Source organism: Triturus cristatus, chromosome 10 (genome assembly GCF_964204655.1).
Source record: "Triturus cristatus chromosome 10, aTriCri1.1, whole genome shotgun sequence".
NCBI lineage: Eukaryota > Metazoa > Chordata > Amphibia > Caudata > Salamandridae > Triturus > Triturus cristatus.
Genome location: NC_140593.1, coordinates 558,550,441 through 558,572,017, shown reverse-complemented (window position 1 = coordinate 558,572,017; position 21,577 = coordinate 558,550,441). Strand labels below are relative to the sequence as shown.

Sequence of the window (21,577 nt, the reverse complement as noted above, 5' to 3'; positions counted from 1 at the left end):
GGTGCCGCTCGCAGGCGCAGGACTTTGTTTTTACTGTGGTCGGCCCAGAACTTCTCCTCACAACGGACCTTGGTGTGGACAGCACGAATTCACAGCAAACTACACGGGGCTTTTAACTGGCAGTTTATTTTACCTGCGGGACTGCGAGGACCAGAGTGCTTTCCTTGCTGCTGATCACTCGCACCTGGTTCCTCTTCCCGCCCCTCCCTCCGGCCAGTACTTCACGCCTCGCGGCCCCCGCTTCGCGGGTGCCGCTCGCAGGCGCAGGACTTTGTTTTTACTGTGGTCGGCCCAGAACTTCTCCTCACAACGGACCTTGGTGTGGACAGCACGAATTCACAGCAAACTACACGGGGCTTTTAACTGGCAGTTTATTTTACCTGCGGGACTGCGAGGACCAGAGTGCTTTCCTTGCTGCTGATCACTCGCACCTGGTTCCTCTTCCCGCCCCTCCCTCCGGCCAGTACTTCACGCCTCGCGGCCCCCGCTTCGCGGGTGCCGCTCGCAGGCGCAGGACTTTGTTTTTACTGTGGTCGGCCCAGAACTTCTCCTCACAACGGACCTTGGTGTGGACAGCACGAATTCACAGCAAACTACACGGGGCTTTTAACTGGCAGTTTATTTTACCTGCGGGACTGCGAGGACCAGAGTGCTTTCCTTGCTGCTGATCACTCGCACCTGGTTCCTCTTCCCGCCCCTCCCTCCGGCCCATTTAACCCTCACCTGTTCTCGCGTTAGCGGGACGCGTGCGGGGCGTAGTCCGGGGCGAAGCCCGGGCCAAGGGCGGGCCCGTTCTAGCCCGTTACAGACCGGGTAAGACCGGACCGGGCCATACCTCTTTCGTTTGCTTCAGTATCCCGGCTACCCATGGTCTGTCTTGTGTTGCTACAACTTCAATTGTTTGTGACTATAGTTTAAAATGGCAGCTAGGGAAACTCGTAGTAAATGTCTTGTAAGCAGTGGATCTGTATCAGGGACTTTAGATGCCTTTTTATTTCGAGCCAATTCTCTATTAAATAATGAGATAACGGTTCTTGAGAAGCGCCTTTCTATAGGCATTGAAAATGCCAAAAGATCCTCATTGGGTCATATTGCTCATGCAAGAACGCCTGACAAAGTTTCTTTGCCCGGTAAACAGGCATTATCTACTGTTATCCCTGCTACCCCTGTCTCTAACTCCCCTATTGATAATGAGTGTCTCCACAGAATGAATAATGTTAGGGTATCGCCTTTGAAAAGCCCCAATCCCAATCCTACTACAAAACAAATTTTGGCGGGTAGGAAGCGCTCTAGAGCTGCTAGGGAGGGGGCCATTCCTAAGAGGAATAAAGGCCCTCCAATAAAGAGAAACAAGTTGCATAAGTCATCAGTTCTTCCCCTCCGTGCTGATATTGTCCCTGAGAGTATCACAAACTCAAGCGCGACTCCCGTCGCTATAAGTAAATCTATATCCACCATGATTACTTGTCCAGTTCAGGTGGCCTCCCTTCATCCCTCAGCTACTCCTACTTTTAACACTAATATGGGCACAAACACTGAACCCTTCTACAAAGATGTAAAGGCTCTATTAAAATCCTTGCTTGATCCTCTTTGTATTAAATTGGACCTATTGGAGGATAGAATAGCTAATCTGGCAAGAGTAATTGAGTCTTACACCAACCCCTCCGCTGTTTTATTTTCTTCTGATAGGGGGCGGGGTAATGTCACTGCACCGCAGAGCACAAGCGCCTCAACTTCACAACTACCCATACATACTTTAGCACCCTTGACTTTGTCAGCCCAGGTCCCCACAGCCCCCACTAGTAGCTCTATCCCTCCCTCTTCTACTGTGACAAACGAAAACTCTCTAGTTAGGGTAGAGCCAGACTTGCATCAGACCACAACCACAAATGCTCCCATTACTGGAGTATATCAACCCCCAAATCTCCCCCCAGAGGCTGCCCCGTTTGTCGTAGTTTTAGCGGGAGTCCCTAAACTTACCGAGGGAACCATTGAATCCTTCTCATCGCTCAAGAACAAAGTGGTGAGTTGGCTTACAAAGCATAGACCCCTCCCCCCAAATTTTTCGGGTGAGATCTTGATGGTTCGAAGGGTTCAATGGGTGGGCAATACCAAGAAAGGTTTTATTGGGGATTGTGTGATTATAACTCTGAGGGATAAGGGTGCAGTTTCTTTTATTCTAAACTCTTCCCACGTGGGGTCTGAATCTTTAATAAAGACTCTCCCACTAGCTTTTTTCTATCCCCCTTCCAGAAGACATCAGGAACACGACTATGATCAAGGGTGGACACGGGTGGGTCGCAATGGATTTTGTAGTGGGCATATTACCAGATATGAACCACAGGGCCCTTCTCTACACCTTGGGGATTACAATCGATTTAGATGTCTTAGCGAGATTGATTGACTGGTTCTAAACCCACCTTTGACCAGTAGGTCGAACCACGCTGAATCATCTACCCAAGGAGAATTAGACAGGGGAGTTCCTAAAACCACATCTATGGTGCCATCAAGCCCGATTTTATATCCAAATCCAACTATAGCGACCACCAAACTGCTAACGGACGAGGTATTTAATATTTCACCACAGACCCTGTCTTATGTGAACTCCCCTACTGTCCCTCACACTGGGGATAATGTTTTTGTCCTATGCCCTAATCCTCCTACTATAGCCGATTCCCCAAATCTAATTATAGATGCCCCTACCAAAGGAGAGCTCAAGACTGATGTCAAACTTATCTCCTGGAATGTAGCGGGCCTAAAGAACAAACGGATATGCAATGAGTGGGGTAATTTTATGGACACCTTTGATATCTGTCTGTTACAAGAGACATGGGCCACGGAAAATTACCAACGAGAGGGGTTTGCCTCTTTTGGCATTCTTGCTCTATCCAGTGGTAGGGGGAGACCTTCTGGAGGTCTTAGCACCTGGGTTGCAATCCACCTGGGTGCTAAAGCCAGGCAACTCCAAACAGGATCTGATGACATCTTATGTGTTCTACTGGACCTGCCTGAGAACAGGCATTTGGTTCTCCTAAATGTCTATTCTAGACCTTCCCCAGGAGGAGGTGAATCTAAGGTCATTACAGCTCTGAATGATTTTATTCTGACTTTAGATCCAGATTATTCTGTTATAGTAGGCGGCGATTTTAATTGCCAGTTTGAGCCGCTTAGTCTCTCAGTTCAAAATGACCCTGTGGCGGAAGACACACATTTAAACATCCCTGACCCTATGATTCCTATGGTTAGAGCTTGGACCCCATTAGTACTACAAATTCTTTCTCTTACCCTCTCCTTGTCGTTGAGGGCCTGCAATGGCCGATTTAAATCCGACCAGCCTGGACACACTACTTTCAACAGAGCTGGGCACTTGTCGATCTTGGATTATATCCTGATCGATACAAAATCATGGGATAAGGCCCTAGATTTCAGAGTGGTCGTTCGTGATGATAGTGACCACAACGCCCTTACCCTGAAATTAAAACCAGACCATCGGGGATTTTCAGCGTATGCCAGTGGGGTGTTTCCTCCTTTGCAATCTTTAACTCTGCATAATAATAAACGAAGAGTTAAATGGTCAAGCATCCTTATGCGTCCTGAGAAACTGGCAGAAACTTATAGATTGGTACTTCCCTGCCTTAATGAAATGGCCGGTGTTGTGCTAGATTGCTCTTCCGCGGAAAGTTTATCTAGCCCCGTTACTATCCATACTCAGCTATCTATGAAACTTCTGGACGTCTTTTCTCGTTCAGAGGCTCCTAAGGCACTTGTGGTCAACAAGCAATCCTGGTATACAGGTGAATGCAGGAAACTAAAAGCTGAGTTGATTCTGGCAATAAAAGCAAATGATAAACCCAGAACTAAATCACTCCGTGCCCTTTATAAACAACAGACCAATAGGGCAAGGAAGTCTTGGGAAGACGACATGTGGGAGGAGCTAAGAGTATCTTTACAGAATAAGGATTTCAGGGCTTTCTGGGCCATTGTTAGCAATGGAAAGAAAGATCCTGATGCCATTACTGGTTCCAATATAGCCCCCGCAGTCTGGGAAGGGCACTTCGGGGGTCTATACTCAATAGTGGATTTTAATTTACCTTCCTCAGTTGATTCTTCCCCTAATACAGCTTGTCGTGCTGAAGTTATCCCACAAATTAAAATTAAAGAGGTTGAAAATGCCATCTTCATGCTCATACCTAATAAAGCGCCGGGCCTGGACAACATCCCAGGCGACCTTTTTAGGTCTGAACCTACGGTATGGGCTCCTTACCTATGTGTCCTTTTTAACTCCATCTTGTACGGCGCAGATCCGCCAGTAACCTGGCGTGGTGCTGAGATAGTGCCTATACACAAAAAAGGTTGTCCTTTACAGCCCTCGAATTATCGCCCGATAAGTCTAATTGATACGACTCAAAAACTATTCGGGCGCATAATTTTGAATAGATTACAGGCCTGGGAAGAAGAAAATAACGTTTTAAGTACTTTGCAGGCTGGCTTTAGGAAGGGTACTTCAACCCTTGATCAGATATTTCGTCTCCAGGTTATATTCTGGAAGACTGTGAGTGTAGAGGGTGGCAGCCTCTACCTCATTTTTGTTGATCTAAGGTCAGCATTTGATCTGGTTCCGAGAGAAAAGCTCTGGGCCGTTCTGCAAATGCTCAATGTTCCCCCCTATCTCTTAGATGTTCTGAAGAATTTACACAAGACCAACTTCGCTCAGGTTAGATGTGGGAAGTATGGCGAACTCTCCGAACGCTTCCCTGTTAGCCGGGGAGTCCGACAAGGATGCGTGTTAGCGCCTACGTTGTTTTGCCTATACATCAATGGGCTTATAAAACACCTTTTAGCCCTAAAAGATATTGATTTCCCTAGGCTCGCCTCGGGCAAGGTTCCTGCCCTAATGTTCGCTGACGACACTTTGTTGTTGTCACGCACTCCTATGGGAATCCAGCGAATTTTAGATGGCTTTGTTGACTTCTGTAGTGACAGGGGGCTTGAGATTAACCAAGCCAAAACGAAATTTATGATCCTCAATCCTCCTAAACGTACTCGCCCCAGCCCAGTTCTGAATGGTATCCCCCTTGAAAGGGTGAAAACGTTCACTTACTTGGGGATCACACTCCAAGAAGATCTGGGCTGGGGAGGTCAGGTGGTTAATTCCACACAAGTTGACCCAAACAGGAGGTATGGCTAGATTGTTTAGCGGCACGGTTTTCAAACCAGCGGCTCCAGTGGTAGAAATCTTTAAAACCCAAGCCAGACCTGCCTCAACCTATGGAGCAGAACTATGGGGTCATTCCAAAATAGATAGTCTATTGAGGGTTGAAAACTCCTTTATTAGGAAATTATTAAGTTTCCCCCTAGTACCCAGTTGGTCCCACTTAGACTAGATTTGGGACTGCTTCCCATTGAAGAGGTGGTGGCGGCCCGGCCTGTCCACTATTGGAAGAGATTATGGTCTAATCCAGACCTGGAAATTTTTAGAGATGAATTTCTGGAACTCTGGCCCACACTTAAACATATGAAGATTCCCTGGTTAACCCACGTTAGGGATACTTGTTCCAAGATTGGTCGCCAGGAACTCTGGGATACCCCAGAAGGTTCCTGTCTATCTGTTTCTAAAACCAATCTTGCTGAAGAATTAAGATATTTCCATCTAACACGCTTGCACATGAATCCAAATATAGGCAGGCTGACTGAGCAGTTCCTTCAGATTAAACCGAATTATGGGAGGGAGTTATTTTTGGATTTGATTTTCCCCCCCGTTGCCAGGAAATTATATGTTCAATTTAGAATGGGTACCTTACCACTCAGGTCCTTTACTTCTAGATGGGACACCAACAAAAGCATTTCATGCCCAGCATGTGGCTACAAATTGGAGGATGAAATCCATATGTTCTTTGTTTGCCCAGCGTACCTTACCCACAGGAAACGTTGGGTAAAATCAATTTGTAGGAATCTTGGTTTTAGAGACTGCGCTAATGCCCTGCGAGTTTTAAAATACGACACCCATCCCCCAATTGTGTTCGCAGTTTCACGTTTTTTAAATGCTGTATGGTTTCAGCGTAGGAAATTTTCCACCAATTATTAATAATGTGAATATTTTCATCTGATTATTTTATTCTGTTTTGGTGGTTAAAATGTGATCTGCTTTTTGATATATAATTGCTGTATTGTATTCTTGCTTTTATGGCCTTTGTGGCCGAAATAAAGTTTTTTGAATGAATGAATGAATGAAAACAGAGGAAAATTAAAATGGGTTTGACGGAGCACAAAAGTAAAATTAGAAATAAAAATATCAACTCCAGCCTTGCCGTACATTGGAAACAGAATCGCCATACCATTGGGCAATTGAAGTTCCATATTATAGAACAAGTGCCTATTCGCCCAGACCGATAATTCAAAAAAACTCCTGCAGCGTGAGGCATTCTGGATAAAAAGGTTGAATACCTTAATACCTTATGGGCTCAATGACAGATTTGAAATGGCCTGCTTTCTTTAATCAAGGAGTCAGTGGAGTGACACGAGCAGACGGAGAATTTAAAAACCTCACTTACATTCCCCACGCAGACACAAGATTTTTGATAAGTAACATGGTTTCATCTATGAAAGTTCATGTGACAGAATTAGATTCTTTTTTTAAAGAAAACATGCTTAGATATCTTTTTATTGAAATGTAAACATTGACAGTCGGCCAAGCAATATACACTTACATGGGATCGATTCAGACAGCGAATACATTTCAACATCATAGGCAGCTGGGACACTCATCAGGTACACAGATGGGTTTCAAGGAGACAGATGTTCATCCTCCAAGGGGACCACAGGATCCGCACATACATCTCCCCGGTACACATTCCACTTCGACCATACAGAGAACCACTTCCCCATGTCACATTCACCATTTTCTCCCTGAACATACACCAATCCAAGTTCTTTTTCCAGGTATCCAGGGTCGGCGGCATCCCCACCACCCACATTTGGACTACATCACGTTTGGCCACCATCGCACCCAGAGTAGCCCAGAGCCTCTCCACACCGATCAAATCGGTGGGCTCCCAAACATTAAGGTGACATATTTTCACCTCCGGGCGTATGTCTTTCTGTAACACTTTCCGCATGACCTCGTGCAACCCCCGCCTATACTCCTGGATCTGCTCACACTCCCATAGTATGTGTAGGAAAGTGCCCATCTGACCACAGCGCCTTCTGCAATCTCCCCCCTCCCTATATGAACCAGCTGGGGCCCAGTGACATACGTTCTATGCAATATTGTGAGCTGGACCAGGTGTAGCCGAGCGGAAATCGCCACCTCACAGGGGGGGGGGAGGCCACCGCCTCTCGCCACTCCTCGTCGTCAAGCTCGAGGCCATCCCCCACCCAACACTCATGCAGTCATTCACGGGGATCGGGGGTATTATTAATCCATTTTTTATAAGTTAACGAAATTGCTTTCTGCGGGAGGTACCCATTAAGTAATCTGTCTTCTAACGGTGAAGACTCAGTAGGGGAAGAGCCCTTCTGTAGGGCTGTTACAAGAGCATGACGGATCTGCAGATAATGGAAAAACTGAGTCGGAGAGTTCGTATTGCTGTTGTAGAGTATCGAATGCAATCATATCACCTTTCACCCAGAGGTCACCTATCCGGGAGATACCAATGAGATACCATTTGTCAAATCCCTTTGAGGAACGCAGGTTGCCCAGTTGTTCAGAGTCCCACAAGGGAGTTGCCAGTGTGAGCTTCCTGTCCCAACCTAAGCTTTTAGTAGCTGCATGCCAAACCTGGACCGAGTGTTTGGTTGGACCAGCTAAAGGGAGTTTCCTGAGGTTCGAAAAAGGGCTCTGTTGTAGTCACAATTAGATTCTTAATGTGTAAATAGCTATTAGGGACAGTCCAATATGTCAGACAGTGATATGAGTAACTTAAACATTGTTGCAAGAAGTTTCATGTAATCTCAGATGCATAAAAAACATTTATGTAAATGACTATGGTGAGAGTTACATCATGTTTAAAGTTCAGTACCCATATATTTATTCACATCACCTGTTTTCTGAGCAATGGCACATCTTTTGAGCACGTTTGGAGTACCCACATACTAATCAACATCTAATGTATTCTAGGTAATAGTACCCTCTCTTCAGCTATCTGTACCTTTCATTAAGCATTACACAATTTTAAGATGGTGCCAGTTTAGCGGTTAAGGATCGTAAAATACCTGGTTCATTTTCCAAAACAAATGGTCTTAAATAGGGGTATATAGGTAGGAGAGTATAATCTTATAAATCGTCCTACTTTATGGTGGTCCTCACTGCATTGATGTTCGGGTTGAACGGATTCGGGTGATTAGACGGTACACGGATGATGTTAGTTTGTTGTTTAGGAATGGCGCTTGTGATTGTTGAGAGTACTCTCGCGAGATTCAATGATAGTGTTAAATCATGATGGCTGTGAGTCGGAAGACGCGTTTAGCCAGTAAGCGGGAGACTCGGATCACAGTGGTTAAGGACGAGAAGGTAATATGTTTTGAAGGAGCATTGTGAGTACGGACGAGGTTTGGGTTCGTTATGCTCTTGGAGTAATGGTGGTTATTTTATCCTAACAGCGTTCAGAAATGGTGACTATTGAAGGTACTAATATTATTAACAGAAAGGATTCCGGATTACCACGAGGTATGCAACAGCATAGTCGTTTCAGAGAGTGAAATTTGATCGTTGTATTTAGGAGTATAAAGATAGATGACTTGAATGTTATTGCAGCATCAACACGATCTCAATTGTTACAATGTTCGTCTTTGGTACCACAACCGAGATGACACAAGCGGTCTGTTAAGCATCCTAGAGGTTTACTATTACGAGGTGAACATAACAGCTGACTCCGCGCCACACAAGGTTGTCTTGAGGTAGGCGGGTATATTTCACGAATATGTGTTTTTTACCAACAAGTGAAAACATCACTAGATACAATGTTAAGTTTATATGTTTAGGGGTAGATTGGAAGGCTGTTCCGCCTATCCGTTCTTTCTTCTTTCATGGATTTAAGTGTTTATTCAAGCAGCGCGTCATAAAAGGGGTAGCACTCGGGTGTCAATGCAACTTAATAAAAGTCAACTGGTTTTCTACACTATGAGGTGACACGCTCCTTCTAAACTGAAGTTGCACAAAATAGAATGATGTTTCTTCATATTAATTTGCACATCATCTGATGAGTTTTCTTTTCACCTAACAGGGTTTTCCCTGATGAAGGGACAGTTGGTCCTGCAATGCATTGGGCGCTGTTCTACTAAAGTTGTATACAGCATCAATTGATTGTATTAATGCATGTAAAACAACATATATGTTGTAGTATAAATGTTTGATATTTAGAACTATTATGTTTTGGAATGTTTAGAAAAGTAAAAATGTCCTGGTTAAAAAATTGGTTTACACAGTTTATCTTTAAGTATAGCAAACACAGCAGTGCATGCTAGTGTCCAAGTTACCTCCGGGACTTGGCCACCCTATTTGCATCAGTCATTTGCTAGGCAGGCATATCACTAAGGTAGCACGCCGAACGATTGAAACTCAATATGAAGATTATTGGAATAATATGATTGAGTGCACAATCTCCAACAATTTTGAATTTCCTGGTGCCCTTGGTACCATATATTCGGGACTTATACGTCAGCCTACCCCAATTGGGGGTAGCCAATTTAACATGTAAGGGGTAAGGGGTTAGAACACTGGCACTGAGGTCTGGTTAGCAGACCTCAGTGCAATCTCCGCATCGAAAAAAAACAGCAGCATCAGTCCAAAACTGTGGGGGTGATCATACAAAAAGAGGCATTTCCTTACACCAGGTATCATGGAGTATGCATTGTTTTAAACCTCCGATGGTCTACATGAGTGAAAAGGGTTGGGTTACAGCTTACGTCTATCTGGTTTCTATTGGTAGAGAATTTCACTTTAGATGCAATATTTGTAAATAGCATTCTGGTGTATGCGTTCTCGCCACTGTGCACAAAGCTGAACATAAGAGGAAGTGGTCAACAATAAGAGGCATTGTAGTAAACAAATACAAGAGATATGTTACCGATAGCAGGCAATGTAGAGCTTCTTATCCTTTCGCGTTCCAAGGTAAATCTGTGCCATTTTTTCTTTAACATCGATGAAATATGGCTGGCTTGAAGTGATATTTCTCAACATTCCCAAGGCGGGCTCCACTTCTCCTTTACTTAGTGCCAAATCCGCGTTTGCAATAGTGATGCGAATTTCTTCTGGTGTTCCATGGAATTGATGTATCGCATCTTGCATAACCTTCGTAGCTTCATGCTAAAATATTACAAAGTAGTATAAATGTTATAACAACCGTTAAATGTGATTATAAAATACACCTCATAAATGCCACTCACTGATTGATTGTAGGCCCATAGTCCAAGAAGCCAAATATTTGAGATGATCTTTAGGATTCTAATTTCATATCAAACCAATGTCCTTCTACTGGAGGAGCACTCCCACAGCAGTTAGTCGGTCCTGTGGTAAAATCCCGTGAGAGGTGCACCAGGCCAGCAACTGCAAAGGTTAGATCATCCTCCTCTATATCTCATACCATTTTATATGAACATATTTTTGCAGTCAAATATCGCTTTAAGGTCATCAAGATCCTGTGGGGAAAAGCCTCAAATAAAGCACTTCATGAACGTAAAAATTCATATCCACTGCTATACCCATGAAAAAGAAAAAAATGAGCAAATTGTCTGAAAGCCGAGATCTTTATAAACCATACTTTGAACTGAGGTCTTCCATTGGCAGAAGATCAGCAACTAGAAGCTGTTTAAGTCTGCAGTTAAAGTTTTTTTTTTTTACACTCACTCTTTCATTGCCTCACAAACGGTTCAAAACATTATATCCATGCATTAAAAGTCAGAAATCTACTCTTAGTGTTAATTGTGCACTTTAAACTGGTATCAGAATTTTATGGTAATTGACAAAGAATTGCACGAGTGCACCTGGAAAACTACAAAAGATGTACAGTACTAAAGGCTGCAACACAGAGTGCAAAAATTCACTAGTAAATGGTGTCGAAATATTAACAAATCAATGTATTTTTTCTTTCGTTTCCTCTCAAGCAGGAAAAATAGTTTACCCTACATAGTTAATGCTTGCCTATCCAGAATGGGAAACTAAACAATGTTTGTGAATAGCTACAAGCCATCAAGTGTGTGGGTAGTCACTGCAACCTCCAGGGCCACCAATCCCACATTAACCACTTATCACAGTATTTACAAAGGAGTAAAATCATCTAGCAATTTTTCTACATTCAAAAGTACAATTTCAGGAATAAATTATAATTTACCCTTGCAAGTTGTTAAGCAGATGCGTATTGTAAACCTTTAAAAGTGAAGAGCAAAATGATGACCACAGAATCCCCAATTTCCATCATTAAAATCTAGTTCATGCAATGTTCCTTACCTGCTCACCATTTAGGCGAAGAACCTCTGCAAGTTCCAGATAAATGGACACACGTTCACTGATGCTTATGCTACTCCCTTTTCCCTTCTTACTTTCTCCTTTTCTCATTTCAGGAAGATTCATGATAATTTTGAGTGTTTTAATAGCTTCTGGCAGATCTCCTGTCATTTTCAGTGCCCGAGCTTTGATGAGATGATACAGTGGATAGTCTCGAACCTGGAAAATGAAATGCATTTATGTATATTATACAAGTAGATGCACAGTGAGCTGGTTTTCAAGGCTTTTCTAAACATGAGTATGTACCTAGTGGGATGATGGACACTGGCAAAAACATTTAGGGGCCTATTGCGAGACTGACTCGTGGGAGCGCAGTGGTCTCCCAACCGCCACATTCTGATTTATGCGGTCCGATAGCCATTTTCCTGCCACAGCCGCCAGGGAACCATCATTACCTGGCGGTGTTGCGGCAGTCAAGAGGCCACAGTATACCGTGGACCCGCCAAGCATAATGCGAGTTGCCTCTCCGCCAGCGGTGTCACGGAGGTACCCACTCTATGAACACTGACAGAAAAAAAAAAGAGGGTGCACAAGGGGGGCACATGTGCCCTCCAATGTACATGCACACCAGTTCCTGGACGGCATGGACTTTACAGCCCATGTCATGCAGGAACTGTTTTTGGCGTTCCCATTGCGGTGGCCATTTTCTGAGGCATCACTGTGCAAATGCTAAAAAACAGCCCGCCAGACAGGAGGAAACGCCTAATCGGGCGGGCGGCTTGAGCACAGCTTTGGCGGTGCAGCGGCAGGGCGGATCCGGCGTCACACCGCCAAAGTTGTAATCAGGCCCCTTGTGTTGAGTTGCAATGACTAAATTCATAGCACCCCCTTCAGGTTTTGCAATCAGAAGATTGAAGTATTAAACAAGCCTCCAAAGAGCAGAGGTCATGTGCAGGTGAGTGAACCTTTCATTTCTCTACATGGAAAGGGTGAACATTGTATGGATGTTCTTGGTGAACGTGCATAGCTTTCTGCATTCTGTTCTTTACGAATCCCAAATCTGTTATGCACGAAGATTCCTTGAATTGGAATTTCCTACAGGTCAAGGTGCGAGTCAAATATTACGCATCAAAGAGTATATTCCAGAAGATAGCAGGTAGGAGCAATCATCAGTATACTGGACCCATTATTTGACTGCAGGCATCAGATAATAATTCAAACAGTGCTTCTCCATCCATACTCTTCTATCTTTGCCCAGTGTGATGGAAAAGGTAAGTAGTTGTAATCCTAGTTCTTCAGCATTTGTATTCGCACTGATTTCTTAAAATGTAGAATATATATTGTGCTTCTGCAAGATCCCAGAGCTCAAGTCAATTTTACTTTTTATGTTTTTCAGTTAAAACATATAGCAAGAAAATATGCGAAAAAGGCACCATCTAGTGTTTCCCCTTTTTAACTATTTATCTGAAGTATAGGACACAATGTACATCTGGCTGAAAACTCCACTCTACAAAACAATGCATTTCACATTAGGAGATAAACCCTGGTCAATTAAGAATCTTGGAGTCAGCACTAACTCATTATGCCCAGCAGGGTGACAGTTGGGTTGTTAGTTTTTGCAACAAAAAGAATATACGTATGCATAGAAACCAGTTAAAAATCTTTGGCCCTAAAAGCAGTAAAGTGGGTTGGGCTTTTATGAATTTAGAGAGAACAGCTATGGCTATTAACAGGGATTATAAGAAAATAAAATTTATTTCTTCACCATGGAATTCTTTCAGGTCTTGATAAAAGATAAAACAGAATGGTAAAATAACCCAACCTAGAACTTGCAACCAGGGCCACAGAATTTAACAAATAGGTAAATAAGGTACGAAGAGAAGTCTGGCCCACTAAAGTATCCATCCGGAGTCAGACAATAATTGGTAGTCGTACAAATGTGAGGAATAGGAACATTTATTATCAGAGATGCAGTAACAGCCATACCTTTGAGAAATACACCCTAGACTTCCATCATAAGGGCCTATTAGCTTGTGAATTACAGGTAAGAATGCAAGAAACTATCCACCAAGCTATAATCGGTTTAGAGGAGGCAGGACCTGCTCCTCACTGCATTATAATTAACAAGGAGCTTTTTGACCGTGCGTATATCTTTAGGCTTGCCCAAATAATAACTTATGCCCACTTTACGTTGAGGCTATGTAAAGAACTCTATCCCAGTGATGATGTATTTGGGGAAAAATTAGGCAAGGACATTTTCAGAATAACGTGAAAACCATAAATCTCTTTTTGGACAAAAGAAGGGTGAGTTTGTAAGGATAGTTTGTTAAGATAGAACACAGTGTATGGTTCATCGGTGCACAGGGTGCTTGGACAAAATATCAAGAAAATATAGTGTGCACAAATTATCGTGTCAAGAATATCCAGTACAAAATTATTGTGAAGGTAAGTTTCTATGGGAAAGAAAAGTTTTACTTCACTTAACTCCACATTTACGTACCTTGAGGGTATACATATCTTCAAGGTATGTAGATGTGGAGTTAAGAATAATAAATCTGAACTTACCAATTTGCACTCGCCTGCTTGATATTTCGGTTCTCCATATCTTTAATGTGATTTTCTGTCCACACTAATATTTTGCAATCGATATTCTATCAAACATCCTATGCACAGAGCTTAAAGTTCACTCATCCACGTGGATGAGTTAACAGCCACTAAAAAAGCAACCTTCCACAAAAGGTTCTGTTAATCAGCCTTGTGCATGGGCTCACGCAGAGTTTCGATCACTTTAGAGAACACACATTGAATGGCCAGGGAGGAGAAGGTCTTTTAACAGGAGAAAGCACTGTCCTAAGACCCTACAGGAAATCCTCAATCAGTGGAATACTGAAAACAGCCTGAGAATAATAATAAAGGTAAGCAGCGACAGTAGCCAAATGCACTCTAATAGAAGATTTCTACAAACCAGATTTTGCCAAATAAAGCTGATAAGGTGGTACTTTCTCTTCCAGGCAAGTTTGCGGGTCTGCATGCTTGATGTTGCACTATAAGCAGAACCTGTTCCTTTTGAACGCATATGAAGAACTCATAAAAGGATGCTTTACCTCTCTCAGAATGTTCATGCAGTTATCGGGTACATTGCTAAGTCTTACCTCGGTGATCACCTTGAAAAGAACTGGGATTGCTGGAAAAGTGTACAGAATCCTTGGGACCAACACATCAAAAGTGCATTCCCCAGGGATGACGGCCCAAGAAACCCGGAGGCATAATTGGGAAATAAAACAGGTCCATTTCTGGATCAGGTGTAAGCCTTTGAAGCAGCTGTGGTCTGTAGATTAAACTTTCTTGCAGCTTTCTCTGAGAGTTCATGGAACGTCCATTGAGCTCTCAAATAGAGCTGTGAGAAGGTGTAACCTTTGGATCAAAGCACAAGAGTTCTACACCTCAATAATCTTTTAAACAATCAAAACAAAACCACAAGCTTGTCCTATGGTTCCAATTGTTCTTGCAACCAGATCATGGAAAGGAGAGATCTTAGACATAACCGACTTCACAGGGATCACTGACAAAATATCAATGACAAAAATATTGTTGACAAAAATATCTATTAAGAAATATAGACTGCAAAAATATCAACTCCCTATAATGAAACAGGTAAGTACAAAAATATCAACTAAAAAATATCCAAGTAAAAAATATAGATGTGCAAAATATTGACTTAAAAATATATATAACAAAATAATATATTTTAAATATTTTTAACAAGATAAATTAAATTTAATATACATTTTAACTAAATATAACAAATAAACTTGATTTCAAAAATATAAACACAAACCTAATTTATACATAAACATTTACTTAAACATAATTAAATATCTATTTAATGTAAAAATAATAAACTATTACCTATTTATTGTTTAAACTTAAATTATATAAAAAAAATATACATATCAATAATTTAAAAAAATAACCATTTTATAAATAATTCAAACATTTCACTATAAAAAACAATCAAAATGTACATTACGCAATACAATAAATACAACAGTAGGGAAATTGTTGGATAGCAGGGGAGTAAAAATTACTGTTCCCACTCTAGTGAGTGCAACTGCAACAAATGATGATTCATACATCCTCCCCCAGTCAAGAGATCTGGGTTAAATCCATCGTTCTTTTGCCCACTACGCCACCCCAGTTAGGATCCAGCCATATGCAAATCAGTCTTGACCCTGTGCCTCATGGGAACAGTCCAGACCGAACTGCCAAGTCAGGTCCTCCCTGGACTGGAAACAAGGCTGGCTTATGAGGGCTGAAAGCCCGAAACCGGTCCTAGGATGCCTGGCCAGGCAGTTGGGCGCAGGGTCAAGACTGGTATGCATATGGCTGGGTCCAAGCTGGAATGGCATGGTGAGCAAAAAAACGATGGATTTAGGTCCAGATCCCTGCACTGGGGTGAATGTATGACATTGTTGTGCATTCTGCTCATCTATTGTTCTTTTTGCATTTGTCACTCCAGTGAGTGTAACAGTAGGGAAAGTGATGGATGGCAGAGGGGTAAAAATTACTATTCCCACTACAATAAGTGCAATAGTAGGGAAAGTGCTGGATGGCGGAGGGGAAAAATTACTATTCCCACTCCAGTGAGTGCAACAGTAAGGAAAGTGTTGGATAGCAGAGAACCAAAAATTAATATCATTTAAACAATGAAAAAAAAATGATCTTAAAAATAAAGAATGTTTAAAAAAATCAGATTAAATATATTAAACATTAAATATAATAATTACATATAACAAAGAGATACAGCTATTATCTGAAATAAATTAATCAATACCTTTATAAACAATATTTAAAAGAAGCAAATATTAACAAACAAAAACATTTTTAAAAACAAATGTATTTTCTTTATCTCCTACCCTATAAAAAAAACCTTCAACGTTTTTATTTAAATGTAGTTCCAAAATTTACACAATTTAAAAAATTAATAAAACATTACAAATTCATTGAATATGCATTCTTTAACACTATAATATGCACTACACAGCTAAAATTAATTACCCAATTACCATCATTAATTACTAATTTAAAATAATTAACTAATTCAGTCAGTAAAAACTTTATTTCGGCGCAAAGCCATAAAAGTGCATACATTTTAAAAAGAAATCACAGATACAATATATTTACAAGCCATTTATATCGTTAGATGACAGGCCTGTCCATAGCAACATGATCAAAGAATCCCTAAAAACTACTAAGTTAAAAGAATAAAAGGATGTTAAATCTATCATTAAAAATAGATACGAGAAGATTTACAATAGTAGAAATGGCGGACATCAGGCTGTGCCATTAGACACTCCAATACAATTATACTTGGCAGCTTGCCTGATGTACCACATACTGTTTAAAAAACGAGAAACCGCAAATACAATTGGAGGGCTAGTATCATACTTTAAGATTCTCAATGCCACTATACATTGCTTGAAACCCAGGGTTTTACAAAGTTGTGTTAACCAGCGTTTATGCTGTATCCGATAAGCAGGGCAGAGAAAAAGAACGTGGATTTCAGACTCCTCCTTATAATTACATACAGGACATTCCTTCTTTGAATCTTTCGCCCATCTACTAGTAAGTACATGAATTGGGAGGGTCCCTAATCTGAATTGCAGATATAATTTCCTAGCCCTGGGAAGTAGGATAAAATCTAGGAAGGGTTCCTCATAGTATATATAGCTTTTATAAGTAGAAATTCTGACGTGAAGCGCCCGTGTATGCAATTGTTTTGTATTTGGATGAATTTCATTGCTCTGTATTGTCTTATTAGTTCCAATCTAGAGATCAGAGTACATGAAGTTTCAGGTGAACTCCACAGATCTGGGTTCTTTAATTCCAGAGTGAGGTTCTTTATATGACAGAACCAAGGAATTCCCTTATTGCGGCACTGGGGCAATATCTTTTAGCTCAGCCCTAATGTCAGACAGTTCAGGTGTCACCCAGAGTCGCCTCCAAAATGTAAGGGGTCTCAGTGCTATCTCTTCGCCCAGAGGCATAATGCCCAAATCCATACGGAGGGGAATAAGGGGAGTGCTGTTCGGTAGACTTAAAAGTTGCCTTATAAAATTATTTTCTGCCTTTGTTAGATTGGAAACCTGGCAATGACCCCACAGCTCTACCCCATATAATGCAGCCCCTCTGGTTTGGGCAGTATAAATTTCAAGTGCAGGGGCAATGGGTTTCGAGTCTGAGGTTCTATGCAGCTTCAAGATACTACCAATCGTCTGTGTTAGCCTAAGGCTAGCTTTTGCCACCGATGCCTCCCAATTAAAAGACTCAGCCAGGGTGACTCCCAAGTAGTCAAACGTTTCTACTCTCTCAAGAGGGATACCATGTAGAACTGGGTTGGAACGCTTCAGTTTGGGGGGATTAAAAACCATAAACTTAGTCTTTGCTAGATTTATCTCCAATCCCCACAACATGCAGAACTCTGCGAACCCATCTAGGATCCGCTGGATGCCCATTGGAGTATTGGAAAGTAACAGGGTATCATCCGCAAACATTAGTGCAGGAACCCTTCCTGTGGCTAACTTTGGGACATCACTATCCTTGATTTTTCCTTAGGAAGTCAATGAGCCCGTTTATAAAGAGACAGAATAGGGTGGGAGCGAGGACGCATCCCTGTCGAACACCATTAAGGACACGGAACCGGGCAGGTAGCTCACCTGATTTTCCACATTGGACCTGCGTGAAGTTATCCGTGTGTAATTTTATGATAGACCCGAGCAGGTACGGGGGAATCCCAAGATCCCTCAAGACCCTCCAAAGCTTTGCCCTTGGTACCCTATCAAATTCCGACTTCAGATCCACGAATATTAAATAGAGGCTGCCACCCTCTAGGACAACCGTTTTCCAGAACAGCTGAAGCCTGAATATCTGGTCCACGGTTGACATCTTTGATCTGAAGCCGGCCTGATATGGGCTGAGTATTTGTTCTTGTTCTACCCAGCCCTGTAAGCGATCCAGGAGCACTCGCCCAAAAAGTTTCTGGGAGATGTCAATGAGGCTGATTGGCCTGTAATTAGATGGCGTGAGGGGGCAACCTTTCTTGAATATTGGCACTATCTCGGGCCCACGCCATTTGTCTGGAAGATCCATACCCCCAGCAATTGTATTAAATAAAACACAAAAATAATGGGCCCAGATCTTTGGCTCTCCCCGAAAAAGGTCCCCTGGCATTCTATCCAGCCCGGGGGCCTTGTTGGGACTGAGCTTGCAAATGGTATTGCTCACCTCCAACACACTGAACTCCATTCCCTCAGGACTCGTGCACTCTACTCCGCTAAACTCTCCACTTTCATGTTCGTCTCCCCTTAATGCATATAGTGACTTCATAATCCGGACTCATTTTTACCTGCTTCCTGGCTTTTGGCTTCAGCGTTTGTGTTAGGAAACTTTCACGACCCCTGCTTCGCGGGCGCCGTTCATCGGCATATAGTGACCCAAAATATGATTCCCACGCTTCTGGAGCTATATTAGGTGCAATAGCCAATGTCCCCTCCCTGTCACCTGTTGTCACTATAGCCCAGAAGGATTTCATATCTTTCTCTTTGAGGGCCGTCCTAAGGCCATCCCACCTCCTCTCCTCTCATTTCTTCTTACCTTTCTGGATGGACCGTTTGTAGTTGGCCCTTGCTACTTTTGCTTGCACCCTATCCTGTTCTTTCACCGCCCTCAAAAGTTCTTGTTTTGCCTTGCGGCAATCCCCATTATACCAGGAGCAATTGTTACCAGCGCTTTTTCTATGGCTCCCCGTCGGACAGAAAATATCTGCCAGATTGGAGGATAATTCCGCATGAATTTTTCCTACCTCACCCTGATCTATACTGGGCCCCTCCACCAACGTGAAATCCCTCATCCTAATTAACGTTGGGAGGACTAGCTGATATATTTTTGCTATTTTAAGTGGAGACTCCTGTATTCGCTCCCATCTAACTTTCTTTCTATTGTTTGTTACAACCAATGCACTAGTCTCTTTCTCAAAACGTTGGGATGGATTGCCAATCCCCAGCTTGCATTATGATCACTGTCCTGCCTCTGTATAATGTAGAAATCTTGCACCCTAGTCCAAAATCTGGTTTCTACCAGGATGTAATCCAGGAGTGAGGCTTGGCCTGGTCTGTTAAATGTACACTTCCCCGGCTGGTCTGATTTGGTCCGCCCGTTGCAAGCTCTTCGCGACAAGGTTAAAGTAAGCACATTCAGCTGCAAGGCCAAAGGAGACCAGGTTTTAATGGGTGTTATCTGTGGGTCAGGGATGAGCCAAAATTGGTCTTCTTCCAAAGGGTCTAAATAGTCGGAATCTATGAGTGGTTCGAAGTGGCAGTTAAAATCGCCTCCCACAATGACCCGAATTCCTGGGTCCAGCGACGGTATAAATTGGCCAAGGAGGTCAATAGTAGACGATTCTTGGCTATTATTAACCGGACAAGAGTATACATTGACTAAGGCAATTTTTAGCTTAGGGCGGAAAGAGAGGAGTGCACACTGAATATCCCTAGAGGGAGTAGTCAACATTTCCACTGTACATCCAAGGTATGTGCCCACCCAAATTGACAGCCCACCCGAGGGTCTTATCAAATGTGGCAAAGCCCACCCTCTGCACACCCTCTGTCGCCCACGTCTCTTGGAAGAGACCGATGTCATACTTGCCCACAAATTGCCCCCAGTCCGGGCATGGGAGTATGTTCTTTAGCCCCGCTAAGTTCCATGACAGAAATTTTAACCCGATGCCCTGGTCTGATTCATCTGTCACACCTGCAGTATTACCATCCCTAAAATGTATACAGTCGGCCATACGGGCACTATCCTTCCCATCAGCCCACATAGCTTGTTCTTCTTTATTTACTGATACCCCTTGAGCAGCCAAGTAGTTGAGGGTAAAGACCTCGGGCATTGTAGCTTCACTCCCTGCGGGACTAATTGTAGGATGTGATCTGTTCTGCCGCTACTTGTTGCTTTTTCTAGATCACAATCAACTTTGCTCATTCTAGTTTCCCTCACCAATTTAGTGTTCCCTCGCTGCGTCAACTAATTAATTCATCAATTAAAAATAAATTACTTCCCATCCTTCCCACCATTTTCACCTATAAATTCCACAACACACCTAAAAAAATTACACAATTAACAAATAATTGCCAATTAATTAATTACAATTAATTAAAAAGTAATTATTACATAATTAATAAAAATAAATGTACATAGTTAACACTAACATCTCAATTCAACAATTAATAAATAAAAATATTCTATAAATTTACTAGAATTAAATTACTTTCCACCCTATTGCCCTATAAACCCACAACCTGTAACGGTACTAAAACCGCAAAATTCAAATAGAAAAAAATAACTACTAAAAATAATCAATACATTTTATATAATTAAATTACTTCCCACCCTATTACCCTATAAACCCACAACCCGCCGTGGAACTAAAAATGCAAAATTCAAACAATTTGTTTAAATGACTACTACATTTTTAACACATATAATAAAAATACAAACAATTCTTATACAAAAAAATACATGCATCACACGTATAAAATATATACTAAAATACATAACATTAATAAAAAAAATCAATATCTTTAACATCTATATTTTTGAAAACGATATTAAACACTCAGATATTTTTTACATCGACATTACTTACCCGAGTCGATATTGTTTACCCACAATTATTTTTGTAAGTTGATATTTTTGGATCGATATTCTGTGTCTGCACCAGTCCACTGATACAGGTGAGGGATACCATCAATCAGAAGATGATCCATCCAAGTCTGAATCCTCAGGCGATGACCTGTGCCAACTTTCTTTTCTTGGCGTGGGAGATTCAGATGGGGAAAAATATAATATCTACTTGTGCCAGAACTCTTCACTTCACTATGCCTCTTGCAGTAACACCTAGATGGAGACGCATCACTGGACTCAGAGCTTTTCACTCAGAGAGCACATACTTTCCTGGGAACTGGAGGATACTTTATTCAGTGTAAGGATAAAATGGGACTTCCAAAGATGAATGAGAAGAATCTTCTAGTGATCCCTTGGTGCGTGAGGATGAGTCTGAGCATCATCTAAAGAGAAAGA

The 21,577-nt window shown here is 42.1% G+C and overlaps 1 protein-coding gene across 1 annotated transcript in view; it reads right to left on the bottom strand.

Moving 5' to 3' along the window:
* Positions 1 to 21,577, bottom strand: part of LOC146789726 (tetratricopeptide repeat protein 21B-like) — a 372,315-nt gene that overhangs the window by 283,447 nt on the left and 67,291 nt on the right. Inside the window, exons 8-9 of the mRNA XM_085631186.1 lie at positions 11,444 to 11,659; positions 10,065 to 10,303 (exon numbers count right to left, since the gene is read on the bottom strand). Coding sequence (XP_085487312.1) covers positions 10,065 to 10,303; positions 11,444 to 11,659 — 455 coding nt within the window. The remainder of the gene's footprint in view (positions 1 to 10,064; positions 10,304 to 11,443; positions 11,660 to 21,577) is intronic.